Genomic DNA, 24,997 nt, shown 5'->3' on the forward strand with positions numbered 1-24,997 from the left:
ATATTTGTACTAAGAAATTGTGTAATACTGATAAACTTTATAGAAATTTGTTTTGAAAGGTAGCAAAATGATATATAAATGGCTTCAGTTCAAAAGTATTCCCTACTTTCGAGTGGTTTCGCCCTAGCAACTTCCTTCGCAACAAACATTGTCCGCCATTTTGAAATAGACTTCATAAACACTACTTGCAACTGTCTTCGGACAGCTTTAAAAATGTGATCAAAACTTCCCCGTGAAACTTTTTAAAGGTCATCCGAGCAAACCGTTTCATAAAGTTTGATTCCGGCAAAGAGGACAAGAGGGGAAAAGAGTTTTCTTTCTCGTTTTTTTGACGAATGAGCACATCGACCAAGATGTCTCGAGCAGCGATGTCGAAGTCGAGGGCCGACAAAACTCGTGGCGCCTCTCAGCCGCAACCTGTAGTCACCAACGATGTGGTTCCCGGCAGGTTTACCGAGCCTGACTGGTAAGATGTAGATTAGGGACAATGACAGTGAAGTTTATTGCATATTTATGCCCCATTGCTTCTTAATACAGTAAGTTAGTTAGCTATGAGTATGTGAAACTATACTATGTTCACTATAACGATTTTAAAATGTTGCTTCTCTTGTTGAGACATTTGTAGACGACTTTACAGAGTTTTTCAATTACATCGTAAGTAACTGAAGATATTATATGTAAGGATGTGTCTTCCTTTGTTAGTTGTATACATTTATTTCTGTTCTAACTGTATGCTGTCTCCTTAACAAATTTAACTTTATCATTGGGTAAATCATTGCACAGTTGGCATTCTAGAACATAAACTGTACTTCGTTTTCTATGCAGTTTTTATCACATAATGTACATAACAACTTTATTATATTTCCATTCAGTCACTTTTGTTTTCGTTGTCATCAATTGCATCCACCCTGACCAAAATAGTAAAATTATATAATGTACAAACAATTATAACTTATTATATTGTAGAAATTTGTTTAAGGGTGTGCTCAACATTTTACTTTAACTAGTCCATTGAAAATTAACGTAAATTCCACATGTAATTTGTGACATATTCTATCAACAGTAATTCATTGTTCACCATATCCATAAGTATTAATTTTTTTAATTATTAGTGCAAAGTGCAATAATAGAACATTGCTAAAATGTCTGCATCCTTTTGCATGCATGAACGTAATACAGGTATAGAAGATCAAGGTATGCTGATTACTTACTTCCTGTAGTTCATTTTTAATGACAAATATGCACATTTGATAATCAAAGTTAACTGAAAAATAATAGTATTTTTTGCAATGTACACCAAATAATTGCTCATGTTTTGTACAATTTTTGGGGTTAAAAATAATTTTTGGTGCAAAACGACAATTGATGCACATGCACATCTCTCCATATATTATAACTTATAAGTAGTCAAATCACATTACAGTTTTAGAAGATGAAATACAAAATTTTTCCCCAGTATCATAACTTTATTCTAACTTATGGTGCTACTTTCAGGACTGGGTTACTTGACAGAGAAGATGGTGAGGAGTTTATTATGGACTGTGTGGAGGAGGTGGTTAACAGTGCCATGGACGAGATCTACAGAAGATATATCCAGAAACAGCTTCTCCCCTACACAGTCATACAGGCCAAGGATGCCATTCTGCAAATCATTGAGGTGAGTTTTGAAATTTCAGTGAGCAATTCTTTTAATGGAGAAGAGTTGAAAGTATTTCATAATGTATTTTACCAACTCAGGTGAACTTTCATACCATTACTAGACTCCAATATACTTTACTCTTATTGTTAGATAAATATGTATCTTGCTACCACAGCTGTTGTAGGACACCAAACCCATAGCCAGGATTTTGCTTGGTTCTGCTTTCTATCTAAGGGACTAGCAAGTCAAAATTCTAGGTGTCTGGGTTATGTCCCACCAGAAACTTGTGAAAATTGATCCCCCTGCAATGTCATTTCTTGCACTTTTGAGGGGATTTCAAGGGAAAAAAAACCTTTTCTAGGATTCCAGCCCTCTTGTGATACAAATCAGTACACCTCTTTAAAAAAAATCTTGGGCATTAAAAATGGATCTTCTGAACCCCCCTTGCTACCAGCATGGACATAGATCATATGTACATATAGGACATGGGCTTGGATAAGGTCAGTGTATTTACTTGATTCCATGTCTATATCTAAAGAACATACAGACATGTTGGTTAGGTGTACTAATCTGCACATGTTGTCTCCACAGTGGCAGTTCCTGGCCAGAGATGAGGGGGAAGGAGATGTGCTGCAGGATCCTTCATGGGCAGAAGATGATGGTGCGTTTATCTGTAATTTCTATCATCTGACTTATTAATAATAATTATTGTTCTAGAACAAGTGCCATTTATTTCAGGCTTGTTAAACTAGTATGTATGAATGTGTTAAGAAGAAACAAAGCAGATATTTTTCCATTTTCATTGATATTCATCTCTCTCTATATATATAGAGAGAGTGAGAGATAGATAGATAGACAGACAGACAGACAGCCTAGTAAGAACACTGATATAAAGATAAATATTCCGTATTGCTTGCAAATGTTACGTTACTAGTTATATTGACGTGTTTTCCCACATTGTAGAACCCCTTCCACCAGTGACTGACTCCTGGGCGCAGGGTTCTGTTCCCACCAGGACCAAACCTGAAGCAGCTACTTCAGACAAGTCTGACAGCAGGCCAGCATCTCAAGCGTAAGTCTTTAAGACAGGAATGAGAACATTCAGTTCTTGTACCCTTGTGCCCGACTGCTCGATTTCTTCAACTGTTTGGGCCAAAATATGAGCATTTTGGAGTTGATTTAGAGCCAGCTAAAACGTTTTTTATTTTGCAAATCAGAAAAAAAACCCGAGAACCTTCAAATCAAATTGGTATGGCATTAAGTACAAAAACAGAGAAAAATTAGATTGTTGTTGCTTTCAGAAATTGCCAAATTAGATCGTTGTTGCTTTCAGAAATTGCCAAATAGGATACCAGTAGTGCTGTCAGATGATTTTTGACACATGACATGATCCCAAATGTTGAGACAGAGCTGAAATATTGGACTGTGTCTCCTGTTTCTATGTTCCTGGTTTGAAATGGAGTTCCCATCCATTCCAATATCTTTAGCCATTTATTTAAGCAGCATCAAAGCTATACCTCCTACCAAAGCGTTATAGAGACCTTTTCCAAAGGCCGTGCATTAAATTGGCTTATGGACTTCTACTACAAATAAAGCATGGCAGATAGGTCAGGGCCGTATACATGTTTGTACAGTAGGACCATAACTGCCACATAGATCTGACAGTGCTGCCATATTTTCCCCTTTTGCTATCACCACAATCCAGGATTTATGTTACAGTATAGAAGGGCTGCATTCTTTATGTTAGGAGAGAAATGTCAGGGCAGGAGGGGGGAGAGAAAGTTGATATTTTTGCATCGTATTTGGACCTATGGCCATGTTGATTTGATTTTGTGGATGACATCCTCTGTAAACCCTAAAACTGATGCGAGCGTGCAAATAAAGAAAAAGTTAGGCAAGAAGTTGCCTTCATTATGGTCATGAATTTGAACAAATTACTATAAACACATGATTATTATTATGATATGGCAAGTAATAGACTAAGTCTTCATTTTCATTTCTTCACATTTTCTGCCTTTCCTTTGGAATTGATTTGGGAATTCTGCGACATTAGTATCATTTTCTAATATTCATTTTTGGTAATTCACAGCACGTTTGCTCATTTTGCATCTCAAGTGTACAATTTTCAGTATGGTTGGAGACTTTTTTTTTTGGAAGTGGACCAAAATTCATGCACGTGTGTATTTTGTCATCCATATAATCGATATCAAATTAACATGGCCTAACATGAAACTTTGTTATGTTCCAGTGGGTCCAGACCAGGGTCTGCAACTCAGGAGAAACAACCTGAAGTGGAGACAACAGAAGAAGTAAAGCCAGAACCCAAGGAAGAAGTGAAAGAGAAATCCACTAAGGAAGTTCAGAAAAAGGTTGAATTTTCCTTCCTTGACAATGAATGCAGTCTGTTCAAGGCATCCAATGCAATTCCAGGGTGGCAAAATATTCTGGATATGGAAATCTATCTGATATTGACATTTACTGCCATTTCTTAGTACATTTTCGTCATCATTCCATACTAAGTATTGGAAATAGCCCCAAAACAAGTTACGTGATGCGTCTCTTTTTGCGTACCACCCATAAATATCTAGAACCAGCCTACAAAATACAAACAAGCAACTGTCTTCTGTCAGCAACATCACATTTTTGCCTCACAGATATCATGCTATGGGATTATAGGGTTGATTCAACTTACTAACATTAAAAGAATGACCAGAAAATTGATTTTGAAAATCCAGTTTTGCTGTGCTGAATAGAAGATGCATTGGATGCCTTTAAAGCTAGATTGTCTCAGTGCTTGACAATTTTTGCCATCATGAATGCACTCAGTGCTTGAATCATGAAATAAACTCTCCGTCCATACAGAAGCCAGTTCCTCCACAAAAGCCGAAGAAGAAGTTTAAACCCCACAGAGGGCCCCTGGGTACTCCTGGCCTCAAGGAGATGACCAAGTCTCTCGATGAGACTGAGTCGGAAATCTTAAGATCTGAAGAGTCCATGAGGTTTCCTCCAGAGCCAGTGGAGAGCCCACTTCTCAAGATGCCTTCTTCATGTCATAACATCTTAAAGGTAATTTCATTATGTTTACCTTCGCACAATGTTTTTGCTCTGCTTCTTCTTCTTCTTCTTCTCCAAATAGATAAGTAAGGTCAATGACCTGGACCAGACGTCTGTCAACATGGTACTAGTAACTGGTGCTGTAGCACACACCCTGTGGTGTTGGGCTACATGTACATTATGTAGCAGGACAGAGTTGGAGGGGCTGGTATCATGAATGTGTTTTAGTAACAATAAACAGATCAATAGTTAGGATAGACAAGGTGCAATTTACCTTTCTGCCTATATGCTGCCCGATAGCATAACTTTGTAGCATAACTCCTTCTGTAGTGTTTATCAGCACCTAAACCCAATACCCCCCTGAAAAAATTGAACACCACCGCCACACAAGTCTGTGAAGGAGGCTAATGTGACATGTCTCTCCCCTGTGTGTAGGTTCAGGCAGGCCGACCACCAGGGAACAGAGACATTGTGTATGACCATGAAGGCAGGGTCATCAACGTCATCAGGATAAATCCTGATAGACTCCCAACACACAGGTAAGGCTTGGGAAACAAAAGAGCAAATTAAATAAGTTATTTTATTCACAACCACTTTATTAATAAGACAACGTTTCCATGACTATCAAGGCTACTGGTAATATACCGGTTTACTGTGCACTGAAGCTAGATTTTACTGTAACAGTGCACAGTAAACCAGTCATTTTATCATTATGTAGCAGGACAGAGTTGGAATTATGAATGTGTTTGAGTAACAATTAACAGAGCAGTAGTTTGTTAGACCAGACCATGAGAAGGTAAACATCATGCATTTGCTTTGCAAATGTTACCTTTCTAGTATTCAATTTGATTTTAAAAAATACCTGTAGCTACTACAATGTATGTCACTAGCTTATATATATCTTCTTGTCTCTATTTTTTGCAGAGTAAAAACACAGTTCCAGATTGTTGACCCACAGCTAGAAAAGGCCCAGGCACATGTCATGGCTGTGAGAGCAGGAAAGATATCTTCTCTCAAGATGAAAAAGAAGGCGACAAAATTGAGTACTGGGTACATAATACCTGGGAGCTCTACTGAACCAGCTGTACAGGCCAGAGTACAAGGTTTGTTCCTGGCATTTCTGATATACATATACAGGGCTCGAAATACTAGGTGCATATGCACCTTAGTGCAGGTAAAATTGGAGCTGTGTGGGTATTTCTGATGGCTATGTGCGTCTACACTGTACTGGTAATAATTTTCAATGTTACTTGCACTAGTGTATTTTGAACCCTGATATGTATTTACGCATAGTTGTATTCTAACACAATATGTTCAGTGCTGAACACCATCCACACACATAAGCACAGACCTGTCCTTGGTGCTGAACACCATCCACACATTAGAAAAAGCCAGTCCTTGGTGCTTACCACATTCCACACATATTATAACAGACCTGTCCTTGGTGCTGAACACCATCCACACACATTAGAACAGACCTGTCCTTGGTGCTGAACACCATCCACACATTTTAACAGACCTGTCCTTGGTGCTGAACACTATCCACACTTTAACATACCTGTCCTTTGTGCTAAACACCATCCACACACATTAGAACAGACCTGTCCTTGGTGCTGAACACCATCCACACACATTATAACATACCTGTCCTTTGTGCTGACCACCTTCCACACACATTAGAACAGACCTGTGCTTGGTGCTGAACACCATCCACACATTAGAACAGACCTGTTCTTGGTGCTGAACACCATCCATACACATAACAGACCTGTCCTTGGTGCTGAATACCATCCACACACATTAGAACATACCTGTCCTTGGTGCTGAACACCATTCACACACATTTTAATAGACCTGTCCTTGGTGCTGAACACTATCCACACATATTAGAACAGACCTATCCTTGGTGCTGAACACCATCCACACACATTAGAACAGACCTATCCTTGGTGCTGAACACCATCCACATGAATTAGAACAGACCTATCCTTGGTGCTGAACACCACCCACACACAAACGCACCTGCCCTTGGTGCTGAACACCATCCTCACACATCAGAAAAAGCCTGTCCTTAGTGCTGAACACCATCCACACACATTAGAACAGACCTGTCCTTAGTGCTGAACACCATCCACACACATGTATTAGAACAGACCTATCCTTGGTGCTGAACACCACCCACACACATTAGAACAGACCTGTCCTTGGTGCTGAACACCATCCACATACATTAGAACAGACCTGTCCTTGGTGCTGAACACCACCCACACACATTAGAACAGACCTGTCCTTGGTGCTGAACACCATCCACCCACATTTTAACAGACATGTCCTTGGTGCTGAACACCATCCACCCACATTTTAACAGACCTGTCTTTGGTGCTGAACACCATCCACACACATTAGAACAGACCCATCCTTGGTCCTGAACACCATCCACACACATTAGAACATACCTATCCCTGGTGCTGAATACCACCAACACGCATTAGAACATACCTGTCCTTAGTGCTGAACACCATCCACAGTTTCTGCATAGACAGTTTAGTAAAAACTGAACATAGAAAGTATGGTAAAAACAGGTCTTATTCACCAGAAGTCAAGGTTCTTCTCTGTTGTTCAAGGATTTGAATTTTTTTTAAATTCTCCAGGGGTGACTGCCATTCACCCATCCGTCAGACACAGTGCCATAACATCAGCCTCCACTGCCACCACGAGGAAGCTACCAGGGGAGTTGGATGACATTGAGGAAGTCAAGGCTTCTCCGGTAACCCCCTTACCGCCCCCACTGGTAAGTACAGGTTTAAGCCCTAGGCTTGTGATGATTCCCCTGCACTTCCTCACTAATGCATTTCTTTATTTACTCCTGCATTTGAATGAATATTACCTTTCCGCTGAATCCTACGAGTGCTCTTTTGTTATCCCGTGATATTTTGTCGTGGGGCTGCCTGGCTGTTTTTCCGCTGACTGTGTTGTCAGATGTAAATCCTCCGCCTTAGGTGGCCCGAGGTGTAATCATAGGTCCTAAGGCAGGAGTAGGCGACGGGAGACTCTAGAAAACAAACTCGGGATTCACGGGGAAGTTTGCTGTAAGGCTAAAGCATTTTAAGTTGTAAATTACAGGTTTTTCAACAGTGTCTAGTCTGTGTAGAACACTGATTATGATTCATGCGCTGTACCTTTTACCAGGGCTCTAGTCAGCAGAATTTTTTTCTGTCAGCCCAGGTTGATGATCAGACTGCAGTGTACAAAATACTTTTTTGAACCAGGCAAAATTAGGTTGCCCCACCCATAAGTTACTACTTTCCTCAAAAGTAATGTTACATACAGAAGCCTTTGACAACATTTCTAACAGCCTTTAGTGACTTAACTTACACTAGTAATAGCCATTAATACCTAAAATTAAAAATTAAAAAGCATCTGCCGGCTACAGTGGTGCAAGCCAAGTGGGCATGATTTCGTGGGGGGCAGGGTGGTGGAGGGTTTAGCACAAGGTAGCACACTGGGCTACCTTGGTTCAAAAATAGGTTGCCCCAAGTAAAATTTGGTTGCTCGGGGCAACAGGGCAACCAGGTATTTTGCACGCTGGACTGGGGGGCAGAGCAATCTTACAATCTAGGGGGGTCTGGGGACAAACTATGAAATTTCAAGCCTTTAAAAATGCGATTTGCCACCTTTTGAGAGGCAGATCATGGCATTAAGAATGGTTGCTGATGTTTTTATATTTTTGCTCAAGATTTTTCTCAATTTTGTCCATCAAGGTTGACTGATTGGTTTTAAAAATTTTCTGTCACACGCCACAAAGTTCCTGCAATTGACATAAAAACGGGTGCTGGCCAGAGCCCTACCGTTTACTCTTAAACTATGGAGAGGTAAAACTCACCTATAGAAGCAAAACTTATCTATCTACAACAGTAGCCAAAGTGTGCATTAACCTGTGCTCTGTTCCCACCGCTGCATTTTTCCTACCCACATCTTGTTGCTTGGTTACAGTCTGCAATTACCATTATCAAACCCGCAGTATGCATAGATGGTGATAATTTTGTTGCAAATTCCTGCCCGCTGGCTAACTGCAAGTATATATAGCATGAGAAACAATGAAGAACAATATATAAAGATATAGCTGTGCTTGTTTAATTAAACAATTATGATCTTAATGAGTGCCTTAATGACTTGACAATAAGGTAGGTTTGATAAAAAATTGGGACAATTAATGGGAAGATCAGCCCCTTCCTGTGTTGAAGAAAATTGCACGATATATCAAACGGAAATTGTGGAACTAGACTGTCATTATGTTGTTAGATCCCAGTCAGCCAGTCTCGCTGAGCTTACTCCAGTAAGGCCTAGGGAAAAAATGCTGTGTTCCCGAAAAAATTAGAGTTGGTAAGTAGGGACTCTTTTTGTAAAAGGAAAAAAAAAACATTGTTTTTGGTCTGTTTCTTCTTATCCAAACAAGTAAAGTCAATGACCTGGACCAGACGTCTGTCACCATGGTAACTGGTGCTGTAGCAGTTTTCCTAGGCCCAATAGCCCAAAGGCTGATTTTTTGGCATGCAATTTGATTCTTTGCACCAACATTGCAGACACAAAATAGCCCAAATGGCCAAAAAAAAACAATTATTCAAGTATGGATATGATTTTAGAAACGGTCAGACATTTCAGGTAGCACCTTTTGTCAGTGACACAGAACTGAAATAACAAAAAAGTCACATATGCATACAACACTGACATGGCAGTTAACAATCACTTCATGAACACTGCTTAAACTTCTGCCAGAATTTACAATTATGACAGTTTGAAAAGGACACCCTGAATATTTATAATGTACTAAATGTCAGTGTATTTTGTAAGACACAAAAACCAAAGCTTGTTCCACCTAGGCTGACTAGGTGGCCACACCAATTTGATTTGTTGGTTCACTGATTTTTTTATAAATTGACGGGCAAAAGAAATAAAAACAGGTCCAAGTATCTGATTGCTCCAAAAGCTATGATATGAGCCATGAAGTCTGTTAACATGCCAGGATGGTTTATAATCCAAACGATGAAGTTTACAATTTTATCAAACCAATGCATCATCATGCACAAACTGTAAGAACTCTGAAGAGAAGAGCCTTTCTTTCAAATTAGCTGTTGGGGCCAAAATATTGTGCATTTTAAAGTTGAATTTTAGAAAATTAGAAAAAAATGAAGCTGGCAAATTCAAGAACCAATTGATTAAATCGTTGTGGCCTAAGGCCACACCAATTTAATTTCTTGGTTAACGGATTCGCCCGCTTCATTTTTTTCTGATTTGCAAATAAAAATAAAAATTCAGAATCAACTGCAAAATGCTCATATTTTGCCCTGAACAGTTGAAAACAGTCATTTTCATCCTAGTTGTTATAGTTATTCCCTCTTTCAATGCAATGGTATTATTAAAAGTTCAAAATTCATTGTTTAAATTTTGAACCAGCCTGGTGTGTTGACTTCATGGCTCCTATAATCGTACTATTTTGGGCCATAATATGATGCCTAGTACGCTTTTTATTTTTATTTTTTTTTTGCCTGCCCGCTCCATTATTATTCTAGAAAAATCCGTTAACCAAGAAATTAAATTGCTGTGGCCTAAAGGCTAAATGTTAACTTCTAATACAGGTTTACCCCAGCCGTATGAAAGGGCTGTAGCTTTAGGTAATCTCGGCTGGCTGCTTCTTTCCTCTGATAAGTGGATCATGTCCAGATTACATGTACATATATCAGATTAGCTATTATAATATTACAAATACTATCGAATGGCCAGAAGTGACACCAAATTTGTCACGCATGTACCATTGATGTGTTAAGTGTGACGTCTGTAGCTTACAAATTGTGTTCATGTAATTAGGTGAGAAGGACCTACCTTTAGAAATCGTGATGACAAGTTTTAGACAAATTTGGTCCGAGGTTGTTATGTTGGCTAAGAATAACGTGCAACTTGTGACAACTGTAGATCAGATTCCCAAGGGAATGAGGAAGTTACACTTATAAAATTTGCATCCAATACAGTCATGAAGTCTCCTTTTTCAAGGAGAATAAAACATGATTACCGTAGTCCATGCATACAAGATTATGCCATAAAATAGCCAGCAACCTACTGTAGTTCCTGAGTTTTTCACGGTGCTTTTATGTTCATGGTTTTCACGGTCACTTCTGTACCGCGAGCTTATCATTACCACTAACAAATCAATTGAACCAAGTTTCTTTTTCCTGCACCTGACGCCACCATGAACATATTTTAGTTTTATTTATTATAACAGTATATTCTCCATTTTTCTCAGACCGTGAAATTTTACTATCGTGAACATAAAAGGAATTACAGTATTGTATAGCTGCTGATATTCTGTGTTCTCTGTGGTACCCTTCTTAAAGTCAAAGCAGTACATTTCTTTAGCAAAGTGTCATCTTGACATTCACAAAGAAACATGCTATAACTTAAATGCTTACCATGCCTGAAGGAAGCATTTTGAGCTTGAGATGTAATTGTTGTCCTCGGAGATTTTAAGCCCTATAGTTGTTCACAGTTTTACTGACATTTCGTCTTCATACATTATGTAACATTTTCAGATGAGACATTGCTTAGCTTCTGAATATTGCTGCAAGTGTTCAGGTATTGAATGTTGAAGAATGGATGAATGACGTGATTTAGTTAGAGGCTTTGGGAGAGTACTGTTACAGTACATGTAGTGAATCCCTTTCAAAACATGCAGAATAGGGAGACAGAGTGACAGTGTACCAGTATCTGTAATAGTTTGCATACTTATATGTAACATTATTGCCAGATTTTTTTGTTTTACAGGATAGAACTGAACAAAGAGACTCTTTTTACTAAAAACATTTTTACTAAAAAAGAGTCTCTCTATTCAGTGACTTACCAACCAAACTATTCAGAACTACCGAACTTTTGACTTAAGAAAATAATACAGTTTTCAAATTATTATTTCTAATACAACTACAAAATGTAAACCACCTTTTAAAAATCTTATAGCCGATAGTGGATAGCTAATATAATCTTATAAGGTGCTATATATAAGTGCTTTTAAATGTATCATAATGTTTAGACTGTATTGTTCACACTTTATGTATCCCATTCAGGCCATTGCACAATGTACTGTGTCTATAGATTATGTAGGATTTTCATTCTCTTCTGTCTAAGAATACCCTATACATAGTCACTAAGTCTACCAGGGCTCGAAATACTGGGTGCATGTGCACCTTAGTGCACCCAAATTGAAGCTGTGCACCCATTTTTTTTCTGTGGGTGCACTGGTGCACCCAAATATTTCTGTGGGTATTTTTGTACATCTCAAATGTATGATAGTATACAGGATATTTTTGGCATCTAATTGTCAGAAAAATGATAAAACCTGAGGTGAATTTAGATTTTGAAGTTAGCTCCTATTTCAGATTCAAGCTTAGAGGAGGAGCAGTAAGATCTGTAATTAGGTTTTGTTCTATAATGGTGCACCCAAAAAAATTTTGGTGCACCTAAATTTTTAGGTTGGGTGCACCAGTGCACCTATTCCCAAAAATTAATTTCAAGCCCTGCCCTAAGTCTACTCATACGTAGCTGCTACTGACTGCTAAGCTAACGATCTGGGAAAAGAATCGCTTCATACTTGACTGATGTTTGCCCTGATAACAAAACTGAAGTAATCGTGGCATTTTCTGCAGTTGAATGGACTGATAGACTGTTTCCTACTCTTCAGTAGACTTAAGCATCCTGTAATTTACTTTGACATTATCACTGATAGCTACTCTGTGCAACCAGCATACATTCTTTTCACAGTTAAACTACAAATCTTGATAAGCACACAGTTGTTGCAAACTCTGGTACTTTCCAAACCACTCAAAACACCACGAATCCATTCTGGAATGTAAAATATTTATTGCAAAAAAAAAAAGGTGCGTGTCACTCACTGTTTTCCTAGCTTAGCAACACCAGCATTTGTGGACCAATATGAACACAGCGTTAAGTCGCTTGTGTAATTCAACGGAAATTTTCTATTAGCTTGTTGTGAATGTGCTTGTTGCAAGACTGAAGGATCAAATTATCAGTCATAAAGAATTGACTGTTCTGTGAAAATTAGCCAGTTGCCAAATTTTAGGAACAATAAAATACAGGAACAATAAGCTCTGAGTAGGAAATACTAAATGAAATTATAGTAAATTTGAACATTAAAGTAGAAAGTGTCTAATATATTGTATTAGACACTTTCTATACATTCAATCAGGAATTATTAGTTTTGAGTTGGAATAGATGAAATTAGTAATTCAAACAGCATATATAGAAAGTGTCCAATATATTGTATTAGACACTTTCTACTGTTCATTCATTGTTTTGCTAAATAAAAAATTAAGGCACATAAAAGCTCCTCTGCAAATATCCCTGGCATGATTTTGTTCCACATTCCTGGTAAGCCCCTTGCAGGCCCAGTGTTGCAGTAGACTGCACATTGATGGCAGTACCCACATAAACAAAGCACTCATCTGTAATTCCACCGGCAGATAGCTTTACCAATCCATCTGTCGTTCCAATATCCCTCGATCTTCCCGTAAGGCCACACCAATTTGATTTGTTGGTTTTTTTGTTTTTTTTGTCTTCAGAAAAAATATGAAGCAACAGGGCCAAAAAAATAGAAATCTGTAATTCCACCGGCAGATAGCTTTACCAATCCATCTGTCGTTCCAATATCCCTCGATCTTCCCGTGAGACCACTGTATCCTATATGATAGCACCAATAGCCACTGTGTACGATAGGTGCCATGAGGTAAACATACATGTACATGTACCAGGCTGGTTTGTAATTCAAATTTTTATCAAACCAATGCATTCAATTTGATAGATGGAAGAACTGTCAGTAACAACAAGGAGGACAAGATTGATTTTGTGTGGACCAGAATACATATATGTAGCCTGGTTGCCATCCTCCATAGTTTCCTAATGTCGCTGGCCACCATTCATTACTAGGAGCCTGCAGAAACTATGGAGGATGGCAACCAGGCTACACATTATGAGCATTTTGGAATCTTTTTTAAAAAATTTTTTGCAAATCAAAAAAAAATGAAATGCCTAGAACCAAATGATTGAATTTATTGTGGCCTAATGAAAGTTAGCAAGTGTAACTAAATTATGTAATTCTTAAAAAAATTTTTTTGGGCAAATCAAAAAAACAAAGCCCAGAACCAAATGATTGAATTTATTGTGGCCTAATGAAAGTATGCAATAAACCCTTATACCAACAGCTGGACCTATACTTGACTGTTGATGTAAAACACCCTCGAGATGGGCCATAAATCCAGATGAACCGACTTAACCTTTAGAGTCAAAAGGTTTAGATAGATATGCAGATTAGATATGCACATAACCATCTACCCCCAGATTCAGATCTCCTAAGTTATCGCTCCAGGATGTCTCATCTTTCGTCTGCTACTTCAAGGTAAAGTTTATAGCTCCCTGGTGGGCATTAGTCTTTAGCAGTATTAGAAATAGCTGGTGGGAGTTTTGACCCTTCCATCCCTGTATGTATACTGTGGGCCTTGATGTTGTGTAAAAGGGGAGACACTATAAAGTTGTGCTTCTGTATTCAGTCCTATGGAAAAACACACAAAAAAAGGGCATCGTATCTCACCTTTCTGAAGTTTTGGTCACACAAACTCACTTTTATGTGTTAGCCCAAATAGCTGGTGGGAGTTTTGACCCTTCCATTCCTATATGTATACTGTGGGCCTTGATGTTGTGTAAATGGGGAGACACTATAAAGTTGTGCTTCTGTATTCAATCCTATGGAAAAACTGACAAAAAAAGGGCATCGTATCTCACCTTTCTGAAGTTTTGGTCACACAAACTCACCTTTATGTGTTAGCCCAAATAACTGGTGGGAGTTTTGACCCTTCCATTCCTATATGTATACTGTGGGCCTTGATGTCGTGTAAAAGGGGAGACACTATAAAGTTGTGCTTCTGTATTCAATCCTATGGAAAAACAGACAAAAAGGGGCATCGTATCTTACCTTTCTGAAGTTTTGGTCACACAAAGTCATCTTCATGCCCATTTATAAGAGTTATATGTACCTACAAGCTCTTTTGGGAAATTCTGTGTCTCTAAACATTGGTGCAGCCAACCATTTGAGCAAGTCGGTAGTGTTAGGGGCGTGTGGAGGAGTCAAGTTTTACTCAAATTTAACTCAAGTTTGATTTGATTCATACAGAAAGGTAGGCATGGCCTAAGTCTGGTCAGAGAGCACCAGTGTACATCTGACATGGTTGGCATCTAATGCAATTTCATGGCTGCAATATAAACAAGAATTCCGAGACTTCAGGAAAAGCTATCCACCACTCAAAAATCAAGACCATAGCATGTCCAGGACAAAAGATACAAAAAACGGAAGTTGTGCTGCAGTACCAAGGTCAGCCACCAGGAGGCCCATATTTGACCTTGACCTTTGGCTACCCAACACCAACCCACATACCAAATATCATAATGATTACAATCCATCCAAAGGTGCAAAAGTTATGCTGGCTACAAATGTGCGGAAACACAAACACACAGACACGCACACACACACACACACACACACACACACACAGATACACATACAGACAGACACGCCAAAAACAATACTTCCATTTTTCATGGAGGTAAAAATATTCTGGATGAGGAAATCTGCCTGATATTGGCATTTATACTGCCATCCCTTGACAGTAAATGTCATCATTTCATACTTGAAGTGTTGGAGTGGCCCTAAAACAAGCCAAGTGGGGAATCCCTTTATATTTCAGGTACCTGCCTATGACATTGCCTCCATAGAATTCCAAAAACTGGGGGTTTGGGGGTCTTCATGGTCTTTGGGAGCTTTTATGTGCTATTTTCTGATTGCATATAGACAGCATAGCCGGCCTGGTTGAATTACCCCCGTTTTTAGAACTGGGCTAATCAGAAAACAGTCGAAGACCACCAAACCCCCAGTTCTATAAGCCTGCTACGGAGGCTACCTATGACGCAAAACAAGCAGCCGTTTTCCATCAGTGACATCACATTTTTGCCTCACAGATATCAGTGATTCAACGATGATTCAACTTCTTAAAAGAATGGCCCAAAAATTGACTTTGAAAAATCCAGTTTTGCTGCGTTGGATGCCTTTAAGCCATCATATTACTTAAGAGACTGTGGGTTGTCGAGGATTCCCGATTTACCACAATTACATGTAAAGCCTCAGCTTTGTTCAGTCCTTTCAAACCACCATCCCCTAGTGATCCTCTAACACTTTGCTTAATTCGTGTGAGCAACTGAGCTGTTACTAAGATAATTACTCAGTAACTGTAGATGTCAATGTCTTCTGGGTAGCCATAATGAACTTCACTGCAGTACAAGTACAGGGCCACACCAATTTGATTTGTTGGTTCTGGGATTTTTTTCAGGAAAAAAATGATGCAGCTTTATGTTTATATCTATCAATGCATTGTTTTGGTAAAATTTTAAACCTCATTATTTGACAGCCTGGTTTGTTATCATTATGGCTGTTATTGTAGCTTTCGAGGCTATCAGAGCACGCCTGCATGTCTGTTTTTAGTTTTATCTTGTTTGGCCCTGTTGCTCCATATTTTTCTGGAAAAAAATCATAGGGAAACAGCAAATTAAATTGGTGTGGCCTGTGCTGAATAGAGAATCCATCATATAGCTGAGGATGCCTGTCCATTTATTTTTCTGCCCTGTTGCTTCTCTTTTTTTTTTAAATCTAGAGAAACAACGAATTGAATTGGTGTAGCCTAAGGTAGCTAGAAATCAAAGTGCTGAATTGACCATTTTTTTTCTGCCCTGTTGCTTCTCTTTTTTTTTAAATCCACAGAAACAACGAATTGAATTGGTGTAGCCTAAAGTAGCTAGAAATCAAACTAGAAGGTCCATCATATAGCTGAGGATGCCTGTCCATTTGTTTTTCTGCCCTGTTTTAGTTTTAATTCAATTGTAACAAAACAATACATTGCCCACCCAGGCAGCATAGCTGATTTTGTATGCCCTGTTGCTTCTTTTTTTTCTTAATCCAGAGAAACAACGAATTGAATTGGTGTAGCCTAAAGTAGCTTAGAAATCAAACTAGAAGATCCATCATACAGCTGTCCCTGCGCTAAATAAGCCCCGTCGTGGGTGGGGACTCCCGTGTGTACTGACCTTTCCATTGTGACCTTTTGTGGTATAAATTATGGATAACTCGGAGATGCCTTCAGATTGCTTTCTTCACAGACAAGGGACTGCGCCCAAGCATATCCAATATTGATTATTCACAAGATCGGAATAGAGATGTAAGCCCCCAGTGAAATATCTGGCTGGTGTACCGCTTTCTGTTGTGCCAGCTCTCCAAAGTGTATGTGACAGTTTGAGGCATCTTTGTTGTCCCCAGAATGTACAAGTAGCATTGTACAGTTGTATAGGATACAACTGTACAATGTGCTATAGCTGCTGTACAATGTGTGCTATAAGTTAACTGCACAATGTGTACAACTGTTCTGTGCTTTAGCTCTCCAAAGTATATTTGACAGTTTGGGGCATCTTTGTTGTCCCCAGAATGTATAAGTAGCATTGTACAGTTGTATAGGATACAACAGTGTACAATGTGCTATAGCTGTACAATGTGTGCTATAAGTTACTGTACAATGTGTACAACTGTTCTGTGCTATAGCTCTCCAAAGTATATCTGACAGTTTGAGGCATCTTTGTTGTCCCCAGAATGTATAAGTAGCATTGTACAGTTGTATAGGATACGACTGTTACTGTACAATGTGCTATAGCTGCTGTACAATGTGTGTTATCACTATACAAGGTGTACAACTGTTCTGTGCTATAGCTCTCCAAAGTATATTTGACAGTTGGAGGCATCTTTGTTGTCCCCAGAATGTATAAGTAGCATTGTACAGTTGTATAGGATACATGTAGGTATGCATCAATTTTTTTCTTCCTTTTATTGTTAGAAGCAGAAGAAAAGGAATACAAGATGATGATGGCAACACGCTCAAGTTGATGAAACTTTTATAAGCCATCAAACACAAAGATATAAGAGTACATAAAAATAACAAAATACACAAAACCTAAAACAAATTGGGGTTAAATTAGATATTTCAAAAGTGCATGTCCTAACCCCCCACACCCTTGTTATTTCTGATGAGACTTAAGCGAAGTAATTAAAATCTTATAAATTTGGCAGAAAATTGCCGGAAATCTTGGGAAAAAATGTAAAAACATCCAAAAAACCTTCAACATCCACTCTCAACCCCATGATTTGAAAAATAAATGTGTGAAATTGTATTTTCAAGGGGTTGAAAATCCTAAATTTGCCCCCAGACCCCCCTAAATTGTGAGCACTCTCCCCCAGGTCCAATCATGAACCTGGGTTGACCCCCAAAAATTTCGAGCTGGCTAGAGCCCTCAGGTTCCATATGTCAGTCAGTATAATTAGGTTAGCATTTGAGCTGTTAAGATCAAAGCCCATATATAATTTCCTTGGGCCCAGGAAAAAAATATTGTGTTTCCTTTTTCAGTCCTGAAAAAAATTAGGGTCGGTGGTTAGGGATTATCTTTTTTTGTTTTTTTTTTATTTCTTTCAGACTTTGGCAATCTCTTTAGTGATCCAACTTATACAATACAATTTAACAAAGTGAAACTTGCATGAGGACACTTTCATTTTCAATGTCAATGTTTGAAAACCGATTGTACAACATTTCATCACTCAGGTGTCAGATCATGGAGATAGAAATGGTCAACCATGTCGATTTATGTCCCTTTCAGGGGGCCACACAAAAGAAGGCTAGGGTCGGCATTTTTATTCCAGAATCGGTCGGGAAACAGGAAACACAACATTTTCTTTTCCTAGGGCCACACCAATTTAATTTTCTGGTTAACGGATTTTTCTAGAAAAATAATGGAGCGAGCGGGTGAAAAAATAAAAAAATAAAAACAGGCCTAGGCATCCTATTATGGCCCAAAATGGTACCATAGGAGCCAAGAAGTCAACACATCAGGCTGGTTCAAAATTTAAACAATGAATTTTGAACTTTTAATGACACCATTGCATTGAAAGATGGAATAACTGTAACAACTAGGGTGAAAAGGACTGTTTCAACTGTTCAGGGCAAAATATAAGCATTTTGCAGTTGATTCTGAATTTTTATTTTTATTTGCAAATCAGAAAAAAATTAAGGGGGGCGAATCCGTTAACCAAGAAATTAAATTGGTGTGGCCTAGGCTTTGGTTGTGTAAACTGTATCGGATCCATCAAGCGATTTCTCTCTGATTGGAATTGGCAGCTCAGGTGCAGAAAGACAAATGATTATGAAAATGGATCTGGATGTATCAGACAGTCAGGTCCCCATGGCAGCTGGGTTAGGGATTAGGCCACACCAAGTGAATTTTATGAATGACATCCTCTGAAGACCCCAAAACTAGTGTGCGCGGGCGAATTAAAAAAAATTCCGGCCAAAAATAAAAATGCTACTAAACCACAGGAATACTCTGTACAAAGCTGGTATCCTGAATTTGCGGCAGTACATAGCGACGTATACGACAAGCCGGCACATGCCGGCTTTTTGAGAAATTTATAAATCGACACTGCACGTATGTACTGAGTTCTTGAGTCGTGGTGCCATCCCCCAGAGCTAGAGTTACCGCCGGCTCTGTATTGTCGCTAACTATCGAGACCTAGAGCCTCAGAGGATGTGATCTTTTTTTTTTTTTTGAGAACAGGCGAAATCAATGCGTGCGCGGACGTCATCCATAAAATTTACTTGGTGTGGCCTTACAGGGAAGACTGATTGTAGAGTATGCAGCACAGTAAACATTGATTGCCTCCCAGGTTGGACCGAGCCTCGGGAAAATGTAGCTTGGTTTTTATCCCGGCTTTGAAGGAGCTCTATGCTTGGTGGTTTACTGCTTTTTACTGTCAACATTGTACCACTTCACTCATGCATGTAATACCATCAGATTCTGTTTTCTAAAATATCTAAGTATATACATGTATTATCAGAAATTCATGTTACTTAACATCTGTGCCCATAATATCACCAGGGTCCATAATATCGCCACCTTGAGAAACAGTGTGCTTAAAGATATTTTTACTGCAACATACTTTTGGTATGCACTCCTTCACACATCAAATGTACATACCTAGGGTATGTTGCAGTAAAAATATCTTTAAGCACACTTTTTCTCAAGGTGGCAACATTATGGACCCAGGTGATATTATGGACACAGATGTTAATGTTCATTGTCAACTAATTCTCTGTTTTCGTAATTTCTTACTCTGCCATTGCAATCTGTTGGACAAGCTGAAGGTATGAGTTTCAGTTGTTCAGTTTAGTTTATCCTGAATAAGGGGACATCTCCCTGGGCTTCATATATGCACCTTAGTACACATAAAATTTTTGCAGCTCATTTTGCAGCTGCTTTGGAGATTTACAGTTGTAACAGGGCTCGAAATTCATTTTTGGGAATAGGTGCACTGGTGCACCCAACCTAAAAAATTAGGTGCACCATATAAAACAAAAAAAACTAATTACAGATCTTACTGCCCCTCTTCTGAGATTGAAATGGGAGCTAATTTCAAATTCTAAAACAAGTACTACATCAAAGATTTTATTATTTTTTTATGTTAAGAATATCCTGCATAATATTATACTTTTGATATGTACAAAAATACCTACAAAAATATTTGGGTGCACCAGTGCACCTACAGAAAAAAATTGGGTGCACATCTCAATTTTTGGGTGCACTAAGGTGCACATGCACCCAGTATTTCGAGCCCTGCGTATAGTACGAAAACTTTTTGGTGCAGGGGAAACGGAAAAAAAATTCATGCACGCTTGGATGTCATCCATATGATCAAATCAACATGACCTAATCAGGACTCCTATTTAAGCATGCTCATCAGGCACCTAACATTAAAACACAATCCACGGTGACTTGTCTCTGACACTAATCAGACTAAATGTGTCCCAGGGGATTCCAGTCAACAACATTACAGCATGAATTCTGATTTCCAAAAAAAACATTTTGTATCCTAAAGTGTATACATGACAGACATTCATCCAATGTGACAAAAATGGGTAATGTGAAAATAGCAAATTTTATATTCCAAAGCTTTTTTTTGCTGGTAAGGCCACACTAATTCTCGGATTGATTTTTTTGAGACTTGCAAAAAATTGGATTCAGGTTCTGAATCAACTAAAAAATGCTCATATTATGGTCCCAACAATTGAGGATAGTTCTCTAGTTTTGGTAGTTATATTATAATATTTCAAAGCTCTGGTTTCCAAATGTTTAAAGGTCTTTATTTGAAGCAGTATTTGAAGCAACCAATATTTCAGCACCATGGCTGAAGCAGATGACTTCTTAAATTTTCTTTAAAAGAAAACAGCTTCTTTTTGCTCACAAAACAAACCATTTTTTTGCCTTTTCCCTCAATACTAACCATCCAAGTTCAAATTCACCCATTCAAAACCTGATGGATAAAGGAGCTTGTCTTTGCGTGTTGTCTGTGGAAAACAAATTTATAAAATAATATGCCAAAAGCTCTTCGTTACACCCTAATTGTGACATTGACTTTGAAAATAGATCCAGATTTGCATTTTATACGGGGAGTAATCAACTTGATTCATTCAGGTTGTTTCAATTTGAATGAAGAAAAGATGTCAAAATTCTGTATTGAAAGTTACAGGAATTCTCTCCATGCTTCTCTGCCAAAACATTGTTTACAAGATCCTTGTATTTGATGGAATTTATGAACCTGTAAATATTGTACATAGTGTCTGTCTTCTCTGTCACGACCAGTGGAAGAAAAGCTCTAATTTAAAACTGGATCAAGATCACTTCCCTTTCCGTCCATGATATATCTTACCTGTATTTTTTTTTTCTTTATCTATATTATTACTAAATCAAATTATTATACAGTACTTATTTCATATTTGCTGAACCTCCACCCCCCCCATGATGATTTTGCAGTAATATGGTTTCTTAGGCCACACCAATTTGGTTTGCTGGTTCAGAAAAAATATGAAGTGACAGGATGAAAAAAAATAATTAAAAAAACATACCAAAGTAGCCCCCAAATGGCATGATAGAAGCTTTGAAGTCAACATACCAGGCTAGTTTGTAATTCAAACATTAAATTTCAAACCTTTAATCAAACCACTGCATTGATAGATGGAAAAACTGTAACAACTCTGAAGAGAAGGGACTTTCTTAAACTGCTGGGACCATAATATGAGCATTTTGGAGTTGATTGAGAGGCTGAAATGTTTTGTTTTTTTTTGCAAATCAGAAAAAAATGAAGCGGGCGAATCCGTGAACCAACAAATTAAACTGGTGTGGCCTTAGAATAATGCCATGGTCACATTTTCTGCCGATGCAAATCAAATAACATGTAATTTAGGCCAATAAATTCACTCCCGATTAGATACTTCTGCACAATGACAGCTGTATTGATGCTGTAAATTAAAAGACAGCATGTCAATATGTCATTACACAGTAGGACAATACAGTCTTTTAGCAACCCATGCTGTGAGCTGATCTGAAGGCAAATCAAATCAACAAAGTAATACTATAATATAATTCTATCGAGCTAGTCCATAATGATACTAAAGCTAATGTATTGTGTTTTCTTAGGAAGGGTATTATTATATTCTGTAATTCAGGGGATATATCAGCTATTTACAATATGGTGCCGCTTTTGTAGTGATTCAGATATGAATTTTCCAACATACACTGATATCTGAGTAGGACATGAAAGGAGCATATTAAAGATATCTGATTTTGAGTGGGGTAGCGTAACATTAGTTTTGGAAGCATCAACTTTTGTCTGTTTAGCTGTAAGCTGTAAGCTGTTAGCCAAAGGTTAGCTGTCATGCTGTCAACATCAATGGCAAACTGGACGATCTCATCAATACTTCTTGCTAGTTATCGTCAAAAAAATGTTTTCCACCACACGCTTGAAAGTAACTTGGTCATCTTAGGCAGAGATTGGGCCATGTTCCAAATGGTGTCGGTCGTGGTCATGTTGGACAAGTGGTCACTTGGGCAAGTCCTTTAATGCCTATGTTTATGGGGAAAAAATCATAACGGAGAAAAAAGTGTTTGTTATACCCAAATGGCCAACCTATACATGTAGAGATCGTCACTTGAGCAAGTTCTGTATCAGTATAGCCGGTATAACGGCCCTTCAGCGTAACACACCAGCTTCTGTATCTGTATAGCCGGTATAACCGCCCTTCGGCGTAACACACCAGCTTCTGTATCTGTATAGCCGGTATAACCGCCCTTCGGCATAACACACCAGCTTCTGTATCAGTATAGCCGGTATAACAGCCCTTCGGCGTAACACACCAGCTTCTGTATCTGTAAAGCCGGTATAACCGCCCTTCGGCGTAACACACCAGCTAACAAGGGACTTGCCCAACCGACACCATTTGGGACTGCACCACCAAGTCAGTGTGGCAGAAAACATTTTTTTACAATAACTTAGCGAGAAGTTGGACTGTATCCCCACATGAACCATCAGTAACCGTGAAGTCAAAAACAAGCGCCTGGAGTGTTGTTATTCAACATGACTTCCTCAGGAGATCTAGTTGGTTCTTTGATTGTGAGTCGGTCTAAAAACCTTGACATTTAAACCAGCGAGCCACCGAGCAGCGAGTTTTTAAATGATAATCTTTCCCTAATGTCAGGAGATCTGACGTGCTAGTATTTACAGCTTGTCCAGAAAATCACGTAATACTATGTTTTATAACTGCAGCACGTTCAGTTTCTGTCCTTTCAAATGCTATGAAAATTATTTTCATGTGACTGGAGGATTTTATTTTTCAATGTTATGTTAAAGTTATCATCATCATCTTTGCCGCTTTCAGTCATCTATCAACGATGCGGGCCTCCACCGCTCTCCACTGTCTCCTGTCCTGTGCTGTCCTTCGGGCTCCCTCCCATGATACCCATCACTTCTAGGTCTCTCATGACAGTTTTTTCCCAAGTCATTTGTTGTCCCCCCCCTCCTTCTTTTTCCTTGTGGTACCCAGAAAACCATTACCACATTTTGTAACTAAAGCATCTTTGTCTTCCAGATTTTCTAACTTAACTTAAGATCACCAACCAGGGGATTGAGGAAAACTGGTGTTCTGATACAAAAAAACATGGCAAGACAAGACAGAGAACAAGAAAACTGCAGCAAAATTTCCACCCATGTTACAATAGACTGTCCCATTGGCCCAAATGACCCAGCCAGGGCCATTTTACACTGCGCAAAGACTGTCATGCTGTTGAAATCAATGGACAACAGGATTTGTCACTAGTTCTCATCATTATCATCATGAAAAAATGTTTTCTGTCGAAAACTTAAAAATGACACGGTCATCATAGGCAGAGATTGGGCCATGTGAAATAGTGACAGTCGCAGTCGCGTTGGACAAGACAAATCATTAAGTCAACCTAGACAAAAACCCTTAATGCTTACATCTAGTTTGGGGGGGGGGGGTCAGGACCAAGAAAAAGCAGTCATTATGGCCAGATAGCCGGCTTGTAGAGGTGGTTGTTTGGGCTCAGTACTTTCCAGCATTTTTTCCGTTAATTCCATTTCATTTATCATATTAATCTCATTACATGTACTATCATTTGTAAATTAAGTTAGGATGGAGGAGCAGGGCCTGTACAAGCCCGGAAGGCTTCCTACCCCCTCCTGCAATTGTTTTCTTTTGTGTAATTCTTTACCTTTTCAATTTATTATTTTTTTTTCAGAATATAGCTTTCCAGTATGCAATAATCATGTTTTGCATACTGCATGTCCTCTTATGCATTTAGCCCATCTGGGCAAGAACATGCAATAAAGATTCAATATATATTTTTAAACAACTGTGTGCAAAATACAAATGCTGACCTAGGCATTTTGTTCCCTCACCAGATTGAGTCCATGGAGGTTTCCCCGGGTGTCACGGTCAGAGAGGGCAGTCGTGTCAAGAAGGGTCCCCGTCAGCTCCCCAGGAAATATGACATCATCACGCCGACAACTCAACATGCTCTGCGACCACTGACGGACTCTGCCAAGATCAACCCTGAGGTCCTGGTGCAGGAAATTCTGGCCAGGAGGTCGCCCATCTTACGCCCCCTCTCACCATCTCGCCCCGTCCCCCCCATTGTCCCTCACCCCCCTAACAAACATCCAGGGATTACCACCCAGGACTAAGCTGTAATACATTTCATGAAAGTTCATCTGTGTATGTAGTTACATGCTTAAAGTTAAAACTTTAGATCCAA

The 24,997-nt window shown here is 38.8% G+C and overlaps 1 protein-coding gene across 1 annotated transcript; it reads left to right on the forward strand.

Annotated features, from left to right (window-relative positions):
* Window positions 1-132: 132 nt before the first annotated feature.
* LOC109466848 (uncharacterized protein C2orf81 homolog) lies at window positions 133-24,997 on the forward strand. The gene is made up of 10 exons (XM_019764706.1): window positions 133-466; window positions 1,495-1,657; window positions 2,231-2,300; window positions 2,603-2,711; window positions 3,888-4,008; window positions 4,502-4,705; window positions 5,129-5,232; window positions 5,618-5,796; window positions 7,345-7,484; window positions 24,645-24,997. Exons 1-10 carry the CDS (start codon window positions 336-338, stop codon window positions 24,924-24,926), a joined length of 1,503 nt encoding a protein of 500 aa, XP_019620265.1. The 5' UTR covers window positions 133-335; the 3' UTR covers window positions 24,927-24,997.

The sequence above is a fragment of the Branchiostoma belcheri genome, unplaced genomic scaffold (genome assembly GCF_001625305.1).
Source record: "Branchiostoma belcheri isolate BF01 breed outbred unplaced genomic scaffold, Haploidv18h27 scaffold17, whole genome shotgun sequence".
NCBI classification, from domain to species: domain Eukaryota; kingdom Metazoa; phylum Chordata; class Leptocardii; order Amphioxiformes; family Branchiostomatidae; genus Branchiostoma; species Branchiostoma belcheri.